The following is a 19585-nucleotide window of genomic DNA, read 5'->3' on the forward strand; positions in this document are numbered from 1 at the left end:
GAAACGTCACAGGGCCCTTCGTTTGATTGGTCAATATTGCTGGCGCGAGAGGTTTCCTCCAAGTTTCGAATTTTTGAATCAAGTCTTGATTCATTCAGCGACGATACGTTTTAGTGCAGCCAGGCAGCAGTTATTTTTAGGAGTAAGGTGGGAGTTGGTTAGCTAGCATTGACGTTAGTTATAAACGAAGTCTGTAAGTTATTGCAAGCCCCAGGGTTTTGCACTAAAAATAAGAAGAATGGCTGAACCACTGAAGGTAACTTTACGGTCATTTCAATATTTGCTACTTGCAGTTAACGTTACTGCTAGTGTTAGCTACAGTGAAACTTAGCAACAGTTAAAGTTAGTTAGCTAGCTAACATTGTTTAGGACAACATTAAGCTAGTTATCGTTAACGATATTTAAGTAATGGCGCGTGATGTTAAAACGCAAAACTGCATTGTGCAAAATCCACTGGTCAACAAAATAATATTTAATGTGCCCCTATCAGTAACGTTGACATGATAACTCACCTCCTATACACATGGCACAACATCAAGTGTGATGTAGGCCAATAGATTTTTAGAAACAATATTAATATTATGGTCCATAACCTTAACCATCTGGCTAGTTAACGTTAACGCTAACCTTACGTTACATCACTTCCTATAACGTTAACTAGGTTACCAGTCTCACAGCAGACCATGGCGTTGCACTACTAACGTTAATGTTGCATTCATTTAGGAACAACGTTAACTTCAATATAGCAGTTTAGCTAATGTTGTAGTTAGTCGGACCCCGGGGAACTTCAATCAATTTGAAGTGTTTAATTTGAAAAACTGGTGGAAATGTGACCTCACATTAGAGAGGTAAAGTGTAGTTTGGGCTGCGTTTGTCATGTTCGAAATAAAAAAAAAGTGGCTGCAACCAGTAAACCCTGATTCAAACATCTGCTCTTCTGAACTGTCCTTGAGCAACACAATGAAATCAGATCCCAGCAACTTCAAGGGGGTGTTTTGTAGACTGTGCACTGATTATTTAAATTTCAAATTTTAAAAGACATAAGTTTTTGTCTTAACCAAATTGTCAGGTTTTGTTTTGTCTACATTAAAACTCAAGATTCAAGTAATTATACAAATGTGAAGCTGTTTAAGCAAGTGGCACTGCAGATGTTGTTGCTCGTTGTATGAAGATTACCTGTAACACGAATAGAATCCCTGCTGCAGTCTTGACTGCAGTGCAAGAAAATTCACAATAAAGATAACCCTGTGTCATTCGCAGCAGACCTACTTTGAAAACAAGCCGGTGGAAAAGACGAAGAAAGATCCGAAGCGGCTGTCAGTAGAGAGGATCTATCAGAAGAAGACGCAGTTGGAGCACATTTTGCTCAGACCGGACTCCTACATAGGCTCTGTAGAGCCTGTCACCCAAGTAAGAAGTCACACAGCAATGTCTTTGAAATTGATGGCTTCTCTAATGAACTTTAATTGATTTAAGACCTTGGGTAAATCTCAAAGGAGCTGATATGAAGGTGGACTATTTTAGATATTTGCTGAAGAATTTTGCTCTCACTGCGGAGTTGCAGGATGTTTATTGGGAGAACAAAGCATTAATGGTTCATATTATACAAATATATGCATGATTTTTGTAGTCACTATTTGACTCCTTTCCTTAGCAAATGTGGGTGTATGATGAGGATGTTGGACTGAACTGCCGTGATGTGACGTTTGTGCCCGGGCTTTACAAGATTTTTGATGAGATCCTTGGTGAGTAAATAGCTCATAATTTTAGATGGTGTATGATGTAGACAAATATACAAAATGTTGGCCATCCCATGACTGGCCTACTATACTGAAGCAATTTTATTTATTTATGTTTTTATTTTACTCTCCCTACAGTAAATGCAGCTGACAATAAGCAGAGGGACAAGAGCATGTCCTGCATCAAGGTCAACATTGATGTGTGAGTAATATATAATATTGCACGACCTATTAAGATCTCGAAATGTCTTATGATCCTGTGTCCCTTTGCTTGTAAGTTGTCAAATAGCCCCAAGTCATATGCAGCTCAACTGATTTCCTTGGTATCACAGAAGCACATGATGAAATGTGTGTGTACGTTTTTCCTTTTAGTGAAAACAATACCATCAGTGTATGGAATAATGGGAAGGGTATTCCTGTGGTGGAGCACAAGGTGGAGAAGGTCTATGTGCCTGCGCTCATCTTCGGACAGCTCCTCACCTCCAGTAACTACGATGATGACGAAAAGAAAGTCACTGGTGAGATTGATTGTGGAATTCTGAAGACTCATTTGTTTTGATTGTTTGGTGTTAAATCAGTAGACCGTTACGTTATACATAAATAACATAATATTTCCAAATCAATACTTCGGTGTACATTTTCTTGCCGATGATACTATTTTATATGCTCCAGGCACCACCCCAGCCCAGGCCCTGGCTTGTCTTCAGTCATAGACAAGTCACGGACTAGTTTTAAATGCAGAAAAGACAGAGTTCATGGTATTCCCCACCCTCACCAGTGTCTCTGACTATCCTGCCATTACAACTTTAAATGGCACCCATATTATGTTTGCTGAGTCATACAAATATTTAGGAATTTGGCTTGACAGCAGACTATCATTCAAGATTCATATTCAACATTTGACTCATACCTAAAAATCAAACTAGGTTATCTGTATAGAATTAAAGGATGTCTGTCTTCTTCCAACCATAAAACTATTGTGCTGTTAACCTTCATGACTGTCCTTGACTATGAAGATATTCTTTATTGTCATGCTGCTCCATCAACACCTCAGCAGTTAAATCCTGTGTATCGAAGTGCTTTACACTTTATCACAAATGACACATTTTGTACTCATCATTGTTCTCTGTATCACGCGGTTGGATGGACGTCCTTACAGTCAAGAAGTAATAGCCATCTCATGTTATTCATCTATAAAGCTTCCAAACTACCTCACGTCTCTTCTCTCATTTAAATCTAGTAACTACAGTACATCATCCAGTAACTACTGAACCTTAGATATTACTCATGTACGCACTAATGTTGGCAGGACTGGTTTCAGGTGCTATGCACCTTTTTTAGATGGAGTGAACTACAAACTGCCCTCAAAATAGTCTTACATTCCCCTTGGAGATTTTAAAGCTTTATTATCTGATGTCTCTTGGAAAAGAGATCTTAATCTCAATGAGACTGCCTGATTACATAAACATTAAATAAATAAATAAATAAATCTTCATACCAATGCTTGTTCTTTAGGTGGACGCAATGGATATGGTGCTAAGCTTTGCAACATCTTTAGCACAAAGTTCACTGTGGAGACTTCCTGTAAAGAGTCAAGGAAGACCTTCAAGCAGGTAGGAGGGAGGCTGAACCACTTTTACTCTTTTGTAATCATTGTAACTAGTAAGTGGAAAATGTCATTTTACAGTATGTCCATGTTTTCCACAGACTTGGTATGACAACATGGGCAGGGCAGGCGATGCTAACCTCAAACCCTTTGACGGAGAGGAATACACTTGCATCACCTTCAGGCCAGATCTGGCCAAGTTTAAAATGAGCATCCTGGACAAAGACACAGTGGCTTTGATGACCAGGAGGGCCTACGACATTGCTGGAGCCTCCAAGGGTGTCCGTGTGTTTTTTAATGGCAAGAGGCTGCCAGTAAGTTACCATGCTTTTTCACTTTTCTGTCTCTCACTTTCCACCTGAAATTGTGATTAAGACTAAGACAACCACTCTTGTACTCCAGATTACAGGTTTCCGTAGCTATGTGGACATGTATGTGAAGGACAAGGTGGACGAGATTGGCAATACCCTCACAGTGGTTCATGAGATTGTCAATGACCGCTGGGAGGTCTGCCTCACCATGAGCGAGAAAGGTTTTCAGCAAGTCAGCTTTGTCAACAGTATTGCTACAACCAAGGTAATGTCACAGTGTATTAGATCTTTTGTAGTGCATTTATTATGTATATATGTGTAACAGTATGATTGATTGAGCGTGGGTTGTGACCTCCATGCCAAACCAATTAATTTTTTAAGTAGTCTGTTGGGATACTGAGTGCCAATTTTAATTTTAATCTTATTTTGTCAGCCCTGTTTAAATTTTCATCTTAAAGCAGCTATAAAGCATTTAAAGGCTGACTGAACTAGTAGACCAGGTTCCTTTGGCAGCTAAGTATAAGTCTGGCTGCTCTCCCAGCCACTTTGTGTCACTGTGATTAAGACTTATGACATTTATTCTGTAAATGGGATCTTGTGTTTGTCCTCTGGACCTCAGGGAGGGAGGCACATTGACTATGTGGCTGACCAGGTGGTTGGCAAGCTCATTGAAGTGGTGAAGAAGAAGAATAAAGCTGGGGTGGCCGTCAAGCCTTTCCAGGTACAGTAATCTTATTATAACCTCAGATCTGAAATTGTGTGATTTATAGTTTGTCATAGTTGTTGGAGCAATACTGAGTGGAAAATATTCCAAATATTCTCTGTTAGCAAAACACATAACTGAGGATGCTCCACTCCCTCTCCATCCAGGTGAAGAACCACATGTGGCTCTTTGTCAATTGCCTGATTGAGAACCCCACCTTTGACTCTCAGACCAAAGAGAACATGACACTGCAGCAGAAGACCTTTGGGTCCACTTGTCCTCTCAGTGACAAGTTCATTAAACAGGTGCTAATGAAAAATCATTCAAAGTTCTTACACTCAGAAGTGTAATTGTTTGGATTTCACTAATTCCTCTTCATTTTCTGTTCTCCATAGGCCACATCCTGTGGGATTGTGGAAAGTATCATGAACTGGGTGAAGTTCAAGGCTCAGACCCAGCTCAACAAGAAATGCTCAGCTGTTAAACACACAAAAATCAAAGGGGTGCCTAAACTGGACGATGCCAATGATGCAGGTATTGTATACCACGCTCTTTTTTTAATACAGCCTCATGAGAAAACAAATGAGCTGTCGTCATCTCATACAGCAGTAACCGTGTTCTCTGGCAGGTGGGAAGAACTCCATCGGCTGCACACTGATCCTTACTGAGGGAGACTCAGCCAAGACACTTGCTGTGTCTGGGCTGGGAGTGGTCGGCAGGGACCGCTATGGCGTCTTCCCTCTCAGAGGAAAAATGCTCAACGTCCGGGAGGCCTCACTCAAACAGGTTAGGTCCAACAGTATTTTGCTTATAGTCAGTGGGTTCAATCAAAGAACCATATTTAGCCTTATCTGTCTGTAATGTAGTTTAGCAAACAGCTGCGAGTAAACATTGTTTGGTCTTCCTCATCAGATTATGGAGAATGCTGAAATCAACAACATCATTAAGATCCTCGGTCTTCAGTACAAGAAGAACTACAGCGACCCAGAATCCCTCAAGAGTCTGCGTTATGGCAAGATCATGATCATGACAGATCAGGTGTGCCAGCAGTTTCATTTGATCTTTTTATCTCATCTAGGGCATCTGTTTTACTTTGCTTTTATGTATCCAATTTGTATTCATCATTTTAAACTTATTTTACAACTTTATAGTGCTGTCATAGAGAACCTTTTAAACTCTGCTTTTCAAGGTTGTCACCCACTTCATTATAGGTGCCATGCCACATGTAAAAGATCAGATTACTTTACATTAATATGACTGGACTCTACTGTATTCCTGTGATTGTGACAGGATCAAGATGGTTCCCACATTAAGGGCCTGCTAATCAACTTCATCCACCATAACTGGCCATCGCTGCTGCGCCACAACTTCCTGGAAGAGTTCATCACCCCCATCATCAAGGTACGTAGTCTCCCCAAAAGTCTAACACTGAAATCACAGGATATTTGGGCTGTGGTTGACAAGTTGTTGTTTTTTCCTCTGAACAACTCAGTCCTGGTCTGAATCAATTCATGTAGTTAACTGGAATTATGGAAAGTAGCTAAATGATTTGGGGATATAACAAATAATGTGAAACAAAGGTGATTTCTACCCTTGATAGAGGTCCAAACTGTCTGAGTAGTCTGTCTGAATTTACAACAACGTTGCCATCTGGTGTCAAAACCCCAGAACACACAGAACTGAAGTTTTTTTTGTTGTTGTTGTTGTTTGTTTGTTTTTTGTTTTTTGAAGGAAAGCTGCTGTTGGTGCTTTTTGGCAATAATTCTACCATTTATATAAAAATCATACTGTTCATGATTCGTCTTTGATGATGGTCATATTCTATTCTTATTTTACCATTTTGTTGTCAAACACCTTAACCATTTAAATGACAAGGTGAGAGGACATGAAGTGATTGCAGACTTCTTTTATTTCCCTCTCTTTAGGCATCTCACAAGAAAACTCAGCTGTCTTTCTACAGTATCCCTGAATTCAATGCATGGAAGGAAAGCCAGTCCAACCACACATCTTGGAAAATCAAATACTACAAAGGTTTGTTATAAACCCCTGTGTGGTAGTAAAAATGACAAGTAAGCAACCCTTCACACCTGGCCAGTGTCATGGTTTATAGTCTTGTGTGTCATCATAATGCCATATCTAATAGGTTCTCTTCCTTTTGTGGCCTTTGTCCAACCAGGTTTGGGAACCAGCACATCGCAGGAAGCCAAGGAGTACTTCTCTGATATGCAGAGACACCGTATCCCATTCAAGTACTCTGGACCTGAAGACGATGAAGCTATCACCCTTGTAAGATATTACCCTTCTGTTTGGCTCACTCCACAGCCAATGTGTAAACCCATTACAGGATGCATTATAAGTTATCTCAAAAATTCTGGCTAGCATGTAATTACCATTGGAGTGTTAATATCTGATTGCATCTTTGTTTGATTTGCCCAGGCCTTTAGCAAGAAGAAAGTGGAAGAGCGGAAAGAGTGGCTGACCAACTTCATGATCAACAGGCGCCAGCGCAGAGAGCACAACCTGCCTGAGGTAACGTCCCAACAATTGGTGAAATTCTTGTGCTTTTTTTTTTTTTTTTCCTACTGGTTTCTGTTAAGTTTCACTTTATCTTTTGTGGTCTCTTCATCAGGACTACCTGTATGGTCAGTCCACCAAGTCCCTCTCCTACAACGACTTTGTCAACAAGGAGCTGGTACTTTTCTCCAACTCTGACAACGAGAGGTCAATCCCCTGCCTGGTGGACGGTGTGTGAAATGATTATGATCACCAAGAACACATTTGTAACTCTTAAGAAACACTGTTTGTTTTGTTAGGTGTGAGAGTGGTCTAATGTGCGTCTGCATTTGTGTTGTATGTCAGGTCTGAAACCAGGCCAGAGGAAAGTGCTGTTCTGTTGCTTCAAGAGGAATGACAAGCGGGAGGTGAAGGTGGCCCAGTTGGCTGGCTCAGTGGCTGAGATGTCAGCCTACCACCATGGAGAGGTGAGATTACATGACATTTGAATGAGCAGATTTTTGTTAACTTGCTAAGCTTTCTGTGTTTATCTTTTCAGTATGTAGAAGAGCCTGTTGGTTTGATGTTAGATTACTACCAATTGTAGCATCCATATGTGGGGAAAACAGTAGTTACCGGGTTTTTTTTATTTAGCTTGGATTGTATTTTGCTATTGCACACTGTATGTGTCATTTGCCTTCAACTTTTACATTGATTTGAAATAGATACTGTCATCTTGGCAAAGTCTTCTCCGAGACCTGGTCAGATTTGTAAAGTTTCTGGTTAATTAAATATTAATTTGAAGAGGAAGAAATGCAAAACAGCCTTTCATAGCAAATTAATTTTATGCCAAATGTTCCTGAAGAGCAAAGCCAGCTATATTTAGCAGTTTTGATAATACCGTACTGATTTAATCTCAACTCTTTTCATTTTTCAGGTCTCTCTGATGATGACCATTGTTGGTTTGGCCCAGAACTTTGTGGGAAGCAACAACTTGAACCTGTTGCAGCCTCTGGGTCAGTTTGGAACTAGGTTGCATGGTGGCAAGGACTCTGCCAGCCCTCGATACATCTTCACCATGCTCAGGTTAGCAACCTCCTTACAAACTACAAATAATCTGAAGCTATGGGCCTCCTGCACACAAGTGATAAGTTTGAGAATGTGGGTTAATTTCATGGTTTACCTAGTCAGTGATTAACTCAAAACTTCTCCCAACTTTCTGTCCTTCCAGCCCTCTTGCCCGCCTTGTTTTCCCATCTGTGGATGACAACCTACTCAAGTACAACTATGACGACAACCAGCGTGTAGAGCCGGAGTGGTACATGCCCATCATCCCCACTGTGCTGGTGAACGGGGCCGAAGGTATCGGCACAGGCTGGGCCAGCAAGATCCCCAACTACGACATACGAGAGATCGTCAGCAACATCCACCGTATGCTCAATGGCGATGAGCCTCTGCCCATGGTGAGGACAGGAAATTGTTGCTGTTGCAGCTGTTGTTGCTTTCTGAGATTGCTCTCTTGTGTCTCCTGGTGTACAAATCAAATGATGAGGGTGCTTTTTTTTTCTCCCATAGTTTCCAAACTACAAAGGCTTCAGAGGCACAATTGAGCATGTGATGGACAACCAGTATATAAACAGTGGCGAGGTGGCCATCATTGATTCCACCACCATTGAGATCTCTGAATTGCCTGTCAAATGCTGGACACAGGTTAGTCACTAAAGTTTTGTCCTTCCTCCTTCGATTGATGCTGTTTGTAACAGAATCAAATGAAATTAATTCTTGTTCATTTTAAGTACCTTTGAGACCATTTTAATTACCTCAATATGTCATTTCACATTATTCTCTGTGGTCTAGGCCTACAAGGAGAACGTTCTGGAGCCTATGTTGAATGGCACAGAGAAGGTCCCTCCTCTGATCACCGACTATAAGGAATACCACACCGACACCACTGTGCGCTTTGTGGTCAAGATGGCAGCAGAGAAGCTGAGGGAGGCGGAGGCTGCTGGACTCCACAAAGTCTTCAAACTTCAGAGTCCCCTCACCTGCAATTCTATGGTAATGGCTACCACACATTTAATGTTCCGGTCTTGTACATTACAATAAAACCTCAAGCATTTCTGAAAAGCTTAACCTGTTTCCAAATCATCCAGAACGTAATATTATTTTATTTATTTGTTTATTTTTCCCCTTTTTAGGTTTTGTTTGACCATGTGGGCAGCCTGAAGAAGTATGAATCTGTGCAGGATATTCTCAAGGACTTCTTTGAGTTGAGGATGAAGTACTATGTGCTGAGAAAGGACTGGTTGGTTGGCATGCTGGGGCAGAGAGTGCTAAACTCACCAACCAGGCCCGCTTCATCCTGGAGAAAATCCAGGGTACCTTGGTCATCGGTTAGTAGCTTGTTACAATTTTTGTTTAAAGCACACACTGCTACAATTTGCAATCACAATTTAGATTATCATTTTAGCCATAACTGTCAACTTAGAATGTGTTTTGATTTCCCTTGATTTGAAAGTACTAATACTGTCCGTGTACTTGTAGAGAACAAGCCAAAGAAGGAACTGATTCGCATGCTGCAGCAGATGGGCTATGACTCTGATCCAGTAAAGGCTTGGAAACAGGCTCAAGAGAAGGTGGGAATCACATGGCTTTCAGCTACATTAATGAGAAATGCTAAATAATGAGCCTCCACCTGAGCAAATAAGACTATACATTTGTGTTCATGCTCTTAGAATGAGGAGGAGATGGAGGACGAAGAGGAGGAGGAAGGAACAGAGAAGGAGGACACCAGTGGGCCAGACTACAACTACCTGCTGAGCATGCCCATGTGGTTCTTGACCAAAGAGAAGAAAGAGGAGCTGTGCAAACAGAGGGATGCTAAGGTGTGATGTTGAGCTATGTTGCAATCTTGCTGATGGCTCGAATTTAAAATTCGAAATTTTCAATTTAAATTGGTTTACCTCGTGTAAACATTTCTGACCCAACTGCTGCTCTATAGATGACAGAGCTGAACACCCTGAAGAAGAGGTCTCCAGCAGACCTGTGGAGGGAAGACCTTGCTGCTTTCTCTGAGGAACTGGCGGTATTGGCTCTTAATCTGTCTACACTTATTTTGTTTTTTATACATGCAGTCATAAGTGCACATTGTCAGTCACATAGTCAATTACAGTATGTCCACCATAGTTTTAGAAAGGGATTGGCAATATAATTTGCCTAATTGACAGTCATATTGCCACTCCCATATGAACATGCATGCATATTGAGCACTGAAATCTGTGGAAACCCTGGTTAAATTCAGTCGTCACTGTCAAACTTTTCCCTCCTGAATAATCTTGTGATCTTGTTCCTTCTTGTGCTCAGAACATTGAGGCAAAGGAAAAGGAGAATGCCACCATGCCTGTTAAAAAGGGGACTGGAAAAGGCAAAGCAGTGAAGGTGAAGCAGGAGACTCTGCCCACGCCACAGGGTCGGCGTGTTGTCCCGCGCGTTACCAGCACCATGAAAGCTGAAGCTAACAGGAAGGCTGATCTTAAGAAAGGAGAAGGCAAGAGGGGCAGGAAAATCAAGGTATGTCTTTTCATATTTAAATAAAGCACACTAGACAAGGATTAGTGTACATTATTATGTTTTTGTTTATTGGGTTACTCAGTTATCACAACTGTCAAAAACAAAACTGATTTGTTGGTTGTAAGTCTTATAGCTGCATTTAACAATTGTTTGTACAGCACATTTTGCTTGACCTAATTTCTGTACTTTAGAATGAAGATGTGGTGATGAAGATGGAGTTTGGAGAAGATGCGGAGAATGCAGAGCCATGTGAGGAGATTGGCTTGGCTGCACGACTGAGCAAAAAAACTAAAACTCAGGCAAAGGAAAAAGGTGAGAAGGACTCCAATCGATAGATAGATAGGTAGATAGAAATATTACATTGACCAATTTTGAGTTCTATTTTGATTATTATTATTTTTATGATGTATAATTTAATTAATATCTCAATATCTAAAAAGTAAAATTTCTGTCGAACAAGATGCAAAAAATGCAGTAAAATGAAATATAAAATAAATAGTTGGAACTTGCTATACTCAACAATCATGATCAAAACTTTTAAGCATGATTGCACAGCTCCGTCTGTGTCTACATAAAATAAATATATAGTGTCCTGTTTTAAAGGTGCAACCAGTAACCAATGGCTCTTTAGTAATATCTAGTGGCAGCCCTGGGAAAATACATCATCTGCAAATGCAACAAAAATTACCAAAAATCTTGACCATCATAAGTAATGTGTGACAGTGAATTATTACAGATTGCACTTTTTTAAAAATCATTTTCAATAATACTTCATTGAATTTTTATTAAAGACGACTAAGAAACGCACTTTTCTGCAGCAGTATCAAAGACCGGCAAGCAGAGCACTCTTCAGTTCAAGCCTGTTGCCAAGAAGCCCAAGAAGAATCCCTGGTCGGACGATGAGTCTGACGATCTGTCCAACGGTGAAATGGAGGCAGAGGAAGTGGTTGCCCCCAGGGAGCGGGTTGAACGCAAAACTAAAGGTGAATGTGACCATGATAATCACTGATAGTTACACAGGTGTATACAGAGTTTCCCATCTATTGTCCTCTGAAAAGACTGTTTGCTCATACATACGAATACTTGGCAGAGCACTATTCTAAGCTCTTCCCTCAACCATACCGCTAGACAAGATGTAATCACTCCAGAAATGTTACTCATCTATTATGGGAGGACTCTAGCAAAACAAACTTCTCATTCTAATTTTTGTTTAAAAAAAACAACAACCCTGCAATACGTGGCAGCATTGCTAACTCAAACCATTCTGTTACCTGCTTCTTCAGCTGCGGTGAAGTACAGCATGTCCGACAGTGAAAATGAATTTGATGACTGGGGGAAGAAGGATGCTCCAAAACGGAAAGCTGTAATCAGTGATGATGATACCAGCTTTGCCCCAGAGCCCAGCACCATGGCTGACAGCGACGTGGACTCTCCAACCCCGCCTCCCAAAGCTCCAGAACCCACGTGAGTATGAGACAACAGACGGCTTCATGTTTAAAGCTTCTTTCACATCAAGGCTTTTTCAGACTGTTTATTTACCTTATATTCCATCATTTCTATGCAGGAAAAAGAAAGTGGCAAAGAGCAAATCAACAGTAAAACAAGCTGAAACCAAGTCAAGCTGTAAGTATTTTCATGGAACACTCATGTGATGAGCTTGAGAAATGTTGGGCCAAGGGTCTGAGGTTTAATTATTTGCTCTTTGTGGTTCTTTGCAGCTCAGTCGGATGATCAGGTTCCTGCATCTAAGGCTACTCTTCAATGTAAAACCAAAGAGGTTGCACCCAAGAAAGCTGCTGCTGCAAGGAAACCGGCTGCATCCAAGAAGAAGGCTTCAGGTATTTAGACAAGTCTGTTTAGCCTAATTAGGAACAGCTCAGTATGGTTTGTATGTCACACAGATTGAAGAGCAGATGCATGGTTAAAGTTTGAGCGCTGTAATATTGCTATTTTTATTTATATCTCTTCAAATGGTACCAATAAGTAGTAACAATTACAAAAGTTAAATTGTACACATTTATCAAACACATTTCTTGTAAGCACATGTAGATTAGACACAAAGTGCATGATGGTTAAATGAAATTATATGCATCCTTCCCTAATTTGCACAGTTAGCATGGTTTGTTTTTCCTGTCAATTTCTCATAGATGTGAAGCAGCCGTCCATCCTGGATGCTCTTTCTAAAACCAAACCTTCATCCAACATGGCTGCCAAGAAGGTCCCTTCATTTGATTCCAGTGACTCCGAGGGTGAAGCTAAAGCTCCAGTTACAAAGGCGAAACCCGTTCTCAAGCGGAAACAGGCTGTCAGTGACGAATCTGACAGCAGCTCAGACAACCTCATGTCACGCCTCAAGGCCAAAACAACTGCCTGCAGCAAGGTCAGTTTTTACACTGAAGGGGTTAACGGACCATGAGGCCTCATATTTTTTATGTTATTCATTTATTCAGGTATTGTAAGTCACTATTAACACCTTTTTTATACCTGAATATTTTCTCTGTTGTAGAAAACCAAGAAGTGGGTCGACGATGACAGCTTCCAGGTTTCAGACCAGGAAGCAGCAGCTCCTGTAGCTGTGGCACCACGAGACAAGCCCTCACGTGCCCGGAAACCTGTAACCTACAACCTGGACTCAGATGAAGACTTTTAAATTTTAATCTTTAAGTGTCTATGTGGTCATGTTTTTTAGATTTTGTATTAAGGCAGGTTATTTAGTAAGTTATACAAATAGTTTGTACCACGTGATTAATATGGCTTCACTTTTATCACTTGAAGCACACTTGCATTTACACTTGGGGCTTAAATGGACCTTAGAACTGCAGTCCTAAAAAATCTGATTCACTGTAGAGAAAAAAAGTTTCTCATCCTGTCAAGAAAAGATGCGTCGGGTGCTTGGACCCCATTATACCTGTGTGTAAGTCTAGTTTTAGTCTTAACATGACTTACACTTAACCGTAAACCCTAACCCTTAAAATCTTTTGTAATCCACTTGTTTGTGTTTTGTCTTGTCTTGTAAATATTTCAATGGCTGTTCATTTTATATTTTGAAAAATAAAGTTAATTTGTTTGTAGTGGTTGTGCAGTGTGTTTGTAATTATGAGTTGCATGATAGGACTGCTTTAGGGCTAATGGTGTCTATTGAAATCTGTCATTGATGTTTTCTGTACAAGTCAGGTTGTCAGTAAGAGAATTCAAATGACATGTTTAAGGAAGGGAGGAGCATCAGCTGCACATGTGCTAGATATACTGTGGTGTAATGGGGAACAGGTCACTGAGAAATTTGGGACTTTAATTTAAGACTTTTAATTTTGGGTTTTTATTCACAAGTTGAGTTTGTGATCAGTGAGAGTTAGAGAAGTAGTTATCTAGTTTTTCAGTACAACACTGATTAGCTAGTTCAAAGTCCTATAACTACTTGGACGCAATCAACAATTTTATGCCTTGCACAAACGAGTTCAGTAAAAGTTGTCATGTATTTTAATGCTAACTGAATGAAGCACCCATGCATGTGCAGTTCATATAACGTGCATAAATCATCCTGATTTTTCTCATGTTTCCCCTTCTGACCAGTGAAACTGGTGGTGCAGCTTGAAACAAATCCTTCCTGCCATTTAGGAAGCTCTTTGAAATGCTCATCAAGACTTTGCCTTTCTTGGGTAAACATTGCTTCTGTCTGGGACTCTTGATGGGCTCAGATTAGGACGTAGCAGGAATTTCCTTAAACTGTTACCACCCTCTCAATTATAAACCCCAGCAAACCTCAATCGCATCCCATTTGGAGAGAGTGAGAGAGAAACAGAAGTTGGTGTGGACATGAGCACAACACTGATTGGACACAATTTTTAAATCTTCCGTAGGTTTATTCGCGGACATATATGAGTGGGAGAAGACAAACAAGAAAGCAGGATTATTAAGGCTCATCAGAGAGGTTTGGTTTTGCTTGTCTCTGCATTAGGTAAATAAAATTCCTTAGGCTGAACCTGTTTTGTTATCCTGCTGCCACTGGCTTGTGTGAAAAGCTGTATCAGTACAGTTTCAGACCAGTATACTGCCACAAGTAGCAGCTTGCAGCTGGTCAAGGTTGTATTCATGACTGTTGCCTTTAAAATTAAGTTCAAACATGTGATAACCAACATTAAGATTACTCATATTACATGTGGCACAAATTCATTGGCCAGTATTTGAAAAGGTCCAAAATGACTTGTACCTTTAATAGTAACTGGTAATGGTAATTTATATTATAGCAACTGTTCTCTCTTACAGACTCTTTAAGATCAATTGTTAAATGAAACCTAAAGAGAAAGTGAAATACCTAGGGGTTTAATATAGGCCAGCGGTATTGTTTTATCCCTTGAGTCATATGCTTAAATTGCTGTTATTGCAGGTGGTATAATCATGTTTTATTTTTGCTTTCAGGTTATTGGAATGTGAACCCTATCAACACTTCAGGCACATAAACCCTAACACCAACCTTTGACCTGCAGTTTGGTCTGTTTATGAGTTAATAATTGGAGATAATAAGATACATTTTAGTTTCTATTTTTAACCAGAGACAGCATTTGCTCTGAGACGGACAGGAGGATAAAGCTCCACACTTTCAAGAAGCTGTACCCAAGACAGTGCTGCAATCATGGGTGAATGGAGCTTCCTTAGTGGACTCTTTGATAACCTCCAAGCCCACTCGCCGATGCTTGGTCGTTTCTGGCTCTTACTCATGCTTGTCTTTAGGATACTGATCATGGGAACTGTAGCCAGTGACCTGTTTGATGATGAGCAAGAGGAGTTTGCCTGCAACACCCTCCAGCCGGGCTGCAAACAGGTGTGCTACGACATGGCCTTCCCTATCTCCCAGTACAGATTCTGGGTGTTTCACATCGTCCTCATCGCCACACCTTCACTGCTTTTCCTCATATATGCCATGCATCACCATAACAAGAGGAACAGCCGCTCCAAATTCAGCCAAATTTGCAGCCAGGACTACAGAGAAGACATCCGTTTAAGGAGGCTTTACATTATCAACGTGGCCTTCCGCATAGTGGCAGAAGTTGGCTTTCTGGTGGGCCAGTGGCTGCTGTACGGCTTCAAGGTGGAGGCCCAGTTCCTCTGCAGCCGCTTTCCTTGCCCCCACACAGTGGACTGCTTCACCTCCCGCCCTGCAGAGAAAACAGTCTTCCTCTGCTTCTACTTCATTGTAGGGGTGATAGCAGCGATTTCCAGCTGTGCCGAGCTGCTCTACGGCTCCTCTAAGTGGTTTTGCTCAAGGCAGCCCTTCACCCCAGAGCGCTCCTGCGTCTGCGAGAACCTCCACAACTTAAAGCAAGAGGAAGTGATGGCAGAGGAGAAACCCAGAGGAAGGACAGTGTCAGAGAGTGCAGCCAGCAGCGTGAGGCTGAAAGGAGGATCGCTGAGGAGCAACGCAAGTAGGAAAGTCTCCAGAGTCTGCCACAAGCACAGGGGCGGCAAATATGTGAGCAGCAGGACTCTCATGGTGTGAGAGGGCCTTGATTCAAACATGCTGAAATAATTTATTTTCATCTAAATGTTATAACCATATTACTAATTCCTGTATGCCGTGTCACAACAAGTTGTTTCACTGTTAATGAGTAAAGAAGTGTTTAGACATCATAAGGAAATGCTTGGGAGATTGGGAAATGAGCGAAGACAAGAAATGAAGGCTTTGATAAGGCGGATGCGTTGTTGACTTGTTTGGTCTGATGAGTGACAGGAGGGGAAAAGCCTTTGGATTACACTTGATACACTGATTGCTTCTTTGTTTCAAAGAGAACTGATTGTACATGCCTCTGCCACACCCTTAGTAATGGAAAAATCCACCATAAAATAGCATTTAAGTCAAAATCTATAGATGAAGACAACTGTCTCTGTAAACTGGAAACCATTTCTGAATTCTATTTTAGCGTGAAATAGTTCCACATCTGGGGAAAAATGCTTATTTGCTTTCTTACTGAGAGTTCATGACTGTATGTTAATAGAAAGCTATAGCCAGCAGCTAGTTAGCTTAGCTTAGCACAAAGACTGAAAACAGGGTCCAAAGCTCATGAAATCCACCTACCAGCACCTTATACCACGTTATATCTGGCTTGTTCAATCCATAAGAAAACAAAAGAAAGTGTAAAAACAATACAATATGGTTTTATGACTATTTCTTGGACGGGAGCAGTAACTTTCTGGAGCTAGCTGTTACCCTCCGTTTCCAGTCTTTGTGCTAAGCTAAGCTAACCCGCTGCTGACAGTAGTTTCAGACTTACTGCACAGATATGAGAGTGGTATCAGTCTTCTAACTCTCAACAAGAAAGCAAATAAGCATTTCCCAAAATATCTAATTATTTCTCTAAGTATGGTAAGCTGGTATGAGCTGTTATGAGTTATAATGACAGGGAAGTAAGTTAGGTTCTATATTGAGGCATTCATTGTAAACATTTAGACCCTGAGGTCCTCAGTGTATTTAATACCTTCATTTATCAAGGTTGTAATGTTGTCCTTTCAGTACCACTTTTTAATAAGGCACCCTTTATAAAGGGTTCACAAGTTATAACTAATGGCTTTATTAATGGTAAATAAATAATTTGCTAAATCTTTATAGAACAGTTATAAGCTCTTAATAAGAACAACTTTTGGGTTGCCTTCTGGAAAATGGCTTCAGAGGCTATGGCCCAAACTCCATTTATTAACAACTTATTAAGCTTGTATTAATTGCATTTATAACGACATTATTATTAGATAGAAAGGATAAACACTGGCCAAAGGGATTTTTCACAATTTTGCAAACCAATAGTTGTTCCTATCAATGGCTTGTAAATGATCTATAAAGTGTTAGTAAATTAATCCTTAACCATTAATAAAGTCATTAGTTATAACTTACAAACCCCTTATAAAGGATGCTTCATTAAAAAGTTGTACCAGACTTTTTAAACAAGGACAACCCTACCACCTGACAATAGTTACTTTATAGTAAATCCCATTATACAGTATGATCATTTCATTGAATAACATCCATCACATTGTGACCATGACCAGGAAGGGTAAAGGGCTGATTTTGAAATAATGTTCTGTTTTTGTTTTTTTAAATAAATTATAACTTTCGCTTGAATGTGATGATGTGAACAGAGAGTGTAATTCACAGGCGTACACCAAGAGCAGCTGGCAGCAGGACTGGTTGCTCAGGTTTTACTTTCGCTACATGAATCTTTCACATGATCATGAATGAAGTGATGAAAAACTGCACGTACTTCAGAACCTTTTGTGAAATCAATGATGTTTCATCCCAGTGTTTTACTTTTTACTAAGTATTGTAAATGGTAACATATTTCATTATGTTTGGCGACTGACATGACTGAAGTTTTTTTATTGGCACTTCTGTAACAGATATTTCTGCTTGTCATGCTTATATTTTCAAAGTGCACTGTAAATGGGCCAGTTGAGTGCAAAGCAAGTCATACAGTATAGATGAATTCAGTTTCCCATAGTATGTTTCTGTTTGTTTGAGAGACTGTTGTTGTTGCAAAATGTAATCTGTTAAACAGCATATCAGAAACAAGCAGAGTGGCATTTTTCAAATTTCATTGCTGCGCAGGATGTTGAACATGAAGCTACTTGTTGCTTTGATGTTCAAGCTCATGATTTGTCGACTAAAAAAACACATCAACAGATGTTTAACATGCTATTGTTATCATTCAGTTTTACTCTTTTTTTACACTCAAGTGTATCTGCAGGAATTATGCTGTGACGCCACTCTGCTCTAAATTGCGTTGTTGTAACATACAAGGGTGGTGTGAGGGACTCTAATCAAAGCTGCCTCATATCGTCACTCTTCACCTACAGAACATGAATATTAAAGTTCCCCTCATTTCAAAAATGTGTTTCGCTTATTGTTACTTCATTTGGATGTTTGTGCAGAGTTTGACACTAGAAGACGGCTTTCACATTCAGCTGCTGAAGGGGAAAATGTATCAGTCGAAGATGTCCATTTATTTTCATGTTCTACTAATTTAATCACATCTATGGGGAAATCATTTGACTTAATAAAAGTAATGATTTGCACGTCAACCTTATGACCTGTCAAATGTTGACACCTGCACAAAATAATATTCATTTTCTAAATGTAAACATTGGGAGGACTTTATGCTGATGTAAATCTCAGACATTGTTTTCTTCCAGCTGCTGAGGAAACCATCATAATGCCTGCAACAAAACATGACAACAGCAAACAATGAATTTACTGGAATATGTTCCGAATATTTGGCAAAAATGCTTTGATAACAACAGCATCGAGCAAATAATCTTGCATGAAAGCAGCACCTCCCCTGCCTCCTTGTTTTGAGTGCATTTTGTCAACAGTAGGTGGCAGCAGTGGAGCAGAAAACCATGAATTATGAAGCTCTCATGTTCAGTTAGATGACTTCATTTGCATCCACATTATTTCAATGACAGCATCCACACTTTCGAGTCAGGAGTGGATTTTTTCTTACGTTAATTCATGTATATTACCTCAGTTCTGATTAAAACAATATAATGTCTCCACCTCGAAAAAGCTTACAGTTCCATGTTGACCGAATTAACTAGTTGTTTTCAATGATCACTGATGTGTTTGCAGTGAGAGCACGCTCACATGAAGAAAATGTGATTGTCCTTTGAAGACTTAAGCAGTCACAGATCCAAGTGGCTCATCTAAATACAAAGTAATCTAAACACTCTCCAAAGAAGCTTATTTTTGACTCAGACATTCCTCCCAGAAACACACATACCTCCCCCTCCTGCTGTTCCCTGGACGCATCATATATGCAGATTGCAAAGCGGTGCAGGCTCTTTGATGTGCATAGAACAGAATTCTAGATGTGTTTTATATAACCACTCGGGAGGGAAGGAAGGAAGAGTCGAAGAGGATTACCGTCGAAACTTTCCCTATTTCGTTTTGTCTGCCTGCGTCTCTACCTTTTCATGCCTACGTTGTCAAATTGGAAGTCTGCCTGTTTCTGTCTTTCTATACACCTCCTCCTCAGAATCATTTTTTTTCTGTCTTTCTGTGCCTTTCCATACTTCACTCTGTCTTTTCTGAATCCGGGAAGGCCTCGCTGCTGGAGTCTGCCTCAAAGAAAATATAGGTGATCTGTTTTCAGCGACTCCCTTCACACCAACACCGAGGATG

At 40.3% G+C, this 19585-nt stretch overlaps 2 protein-coding genes across 2 annotated transcripts; both read left to right on the forward strand.

Annotated features, from left to right (window-relative positions):
• Positions 1-97: 97 nt before the first annotated feature.
• Positions 98-13493, forward strand: top2a (DNA topoisomerase II alpha). Its single transcript, XM_044179692.1, is given in 36 exon segments — positions 98-256; positions 1261-1410; positions 1655-1745; positions 1878-1941; positions 2112-2257; positions 3255-3352; positions 3447-3659; positions 3748-3921; positions 4276-4377; positions 4527-4664; positions 4755-4893; positions 4988-5145; positions 5272-5397; positions 5650-5760; positions 6285-6390; positions 6536-6645; positions 6796-6888; positions 6989-7103; positions 7219-7340; positions 7790-7938; positions 8084-8315; positions 8428-8562; positions 8710-8910; positions 9051-9168; positions 9171-9245; positions 9397-9488; positions 9588-9737; positions 9854-9937; positions 10216-10422; positions 10614-10734; positions 11241-11405; positions 11706-11886; positions 11987-12045; positions 12141-12260; positions 12570-12802; positions 12929-13493. Coding segments are annotated over 36 exon segments (4740 nt in total). The 5' UTR covers positions 98-238; the 3' UTR covers positions 13073-13493.
• Positions 13494-13624: 131 nt separating this feature from the next.
• On the forward strand, positions 13625-18431 carry LOC122868093 (gap junction delta-3 protein-like). The gene is made up of 2 exons (XM_044179698.1): positions 13625-14377; positions 14839-18431. Exon 2 carries the CDS (start codon positions 15053-15055, stop codon positions 15914-15916), a length of 864 nt encoding a protein of 287 aa, XP_044035633.1. The 5' UTR covers positions 13625-14377; positions 14839-15052; the 3' UTR covers positions 15917-18431.
• Positions 18432-19585: the final 1154 nt, after the last annotated feature.

This window comes from Siniperca chuatsi, linkage group LG20 (assembly GCF_020085105.1).
Source record: "Siniperca chuatsi isolate FFG_IHB_CAS linkage group LG20, ASM2008510v1, whole genome shotgun sequence".
In the NCBI taxonomy this organism is placed as follows: Eukaryota; Metazoa; Chordata; class Actinopteri; order Centrarchiformes; family Sinipercidae; genus Siniperca; species Siniperca chuatsi.

What these genes read in the sequence shown, in the direction of transcription:
- LOC122868093 (XM_044179698.1), top strand. Translation starts at nt 15,053, where the DNA reads ATGGGTGAATGGAGCTTCCTTAGTGGACTCTTTGATAACCTCCAAGCC.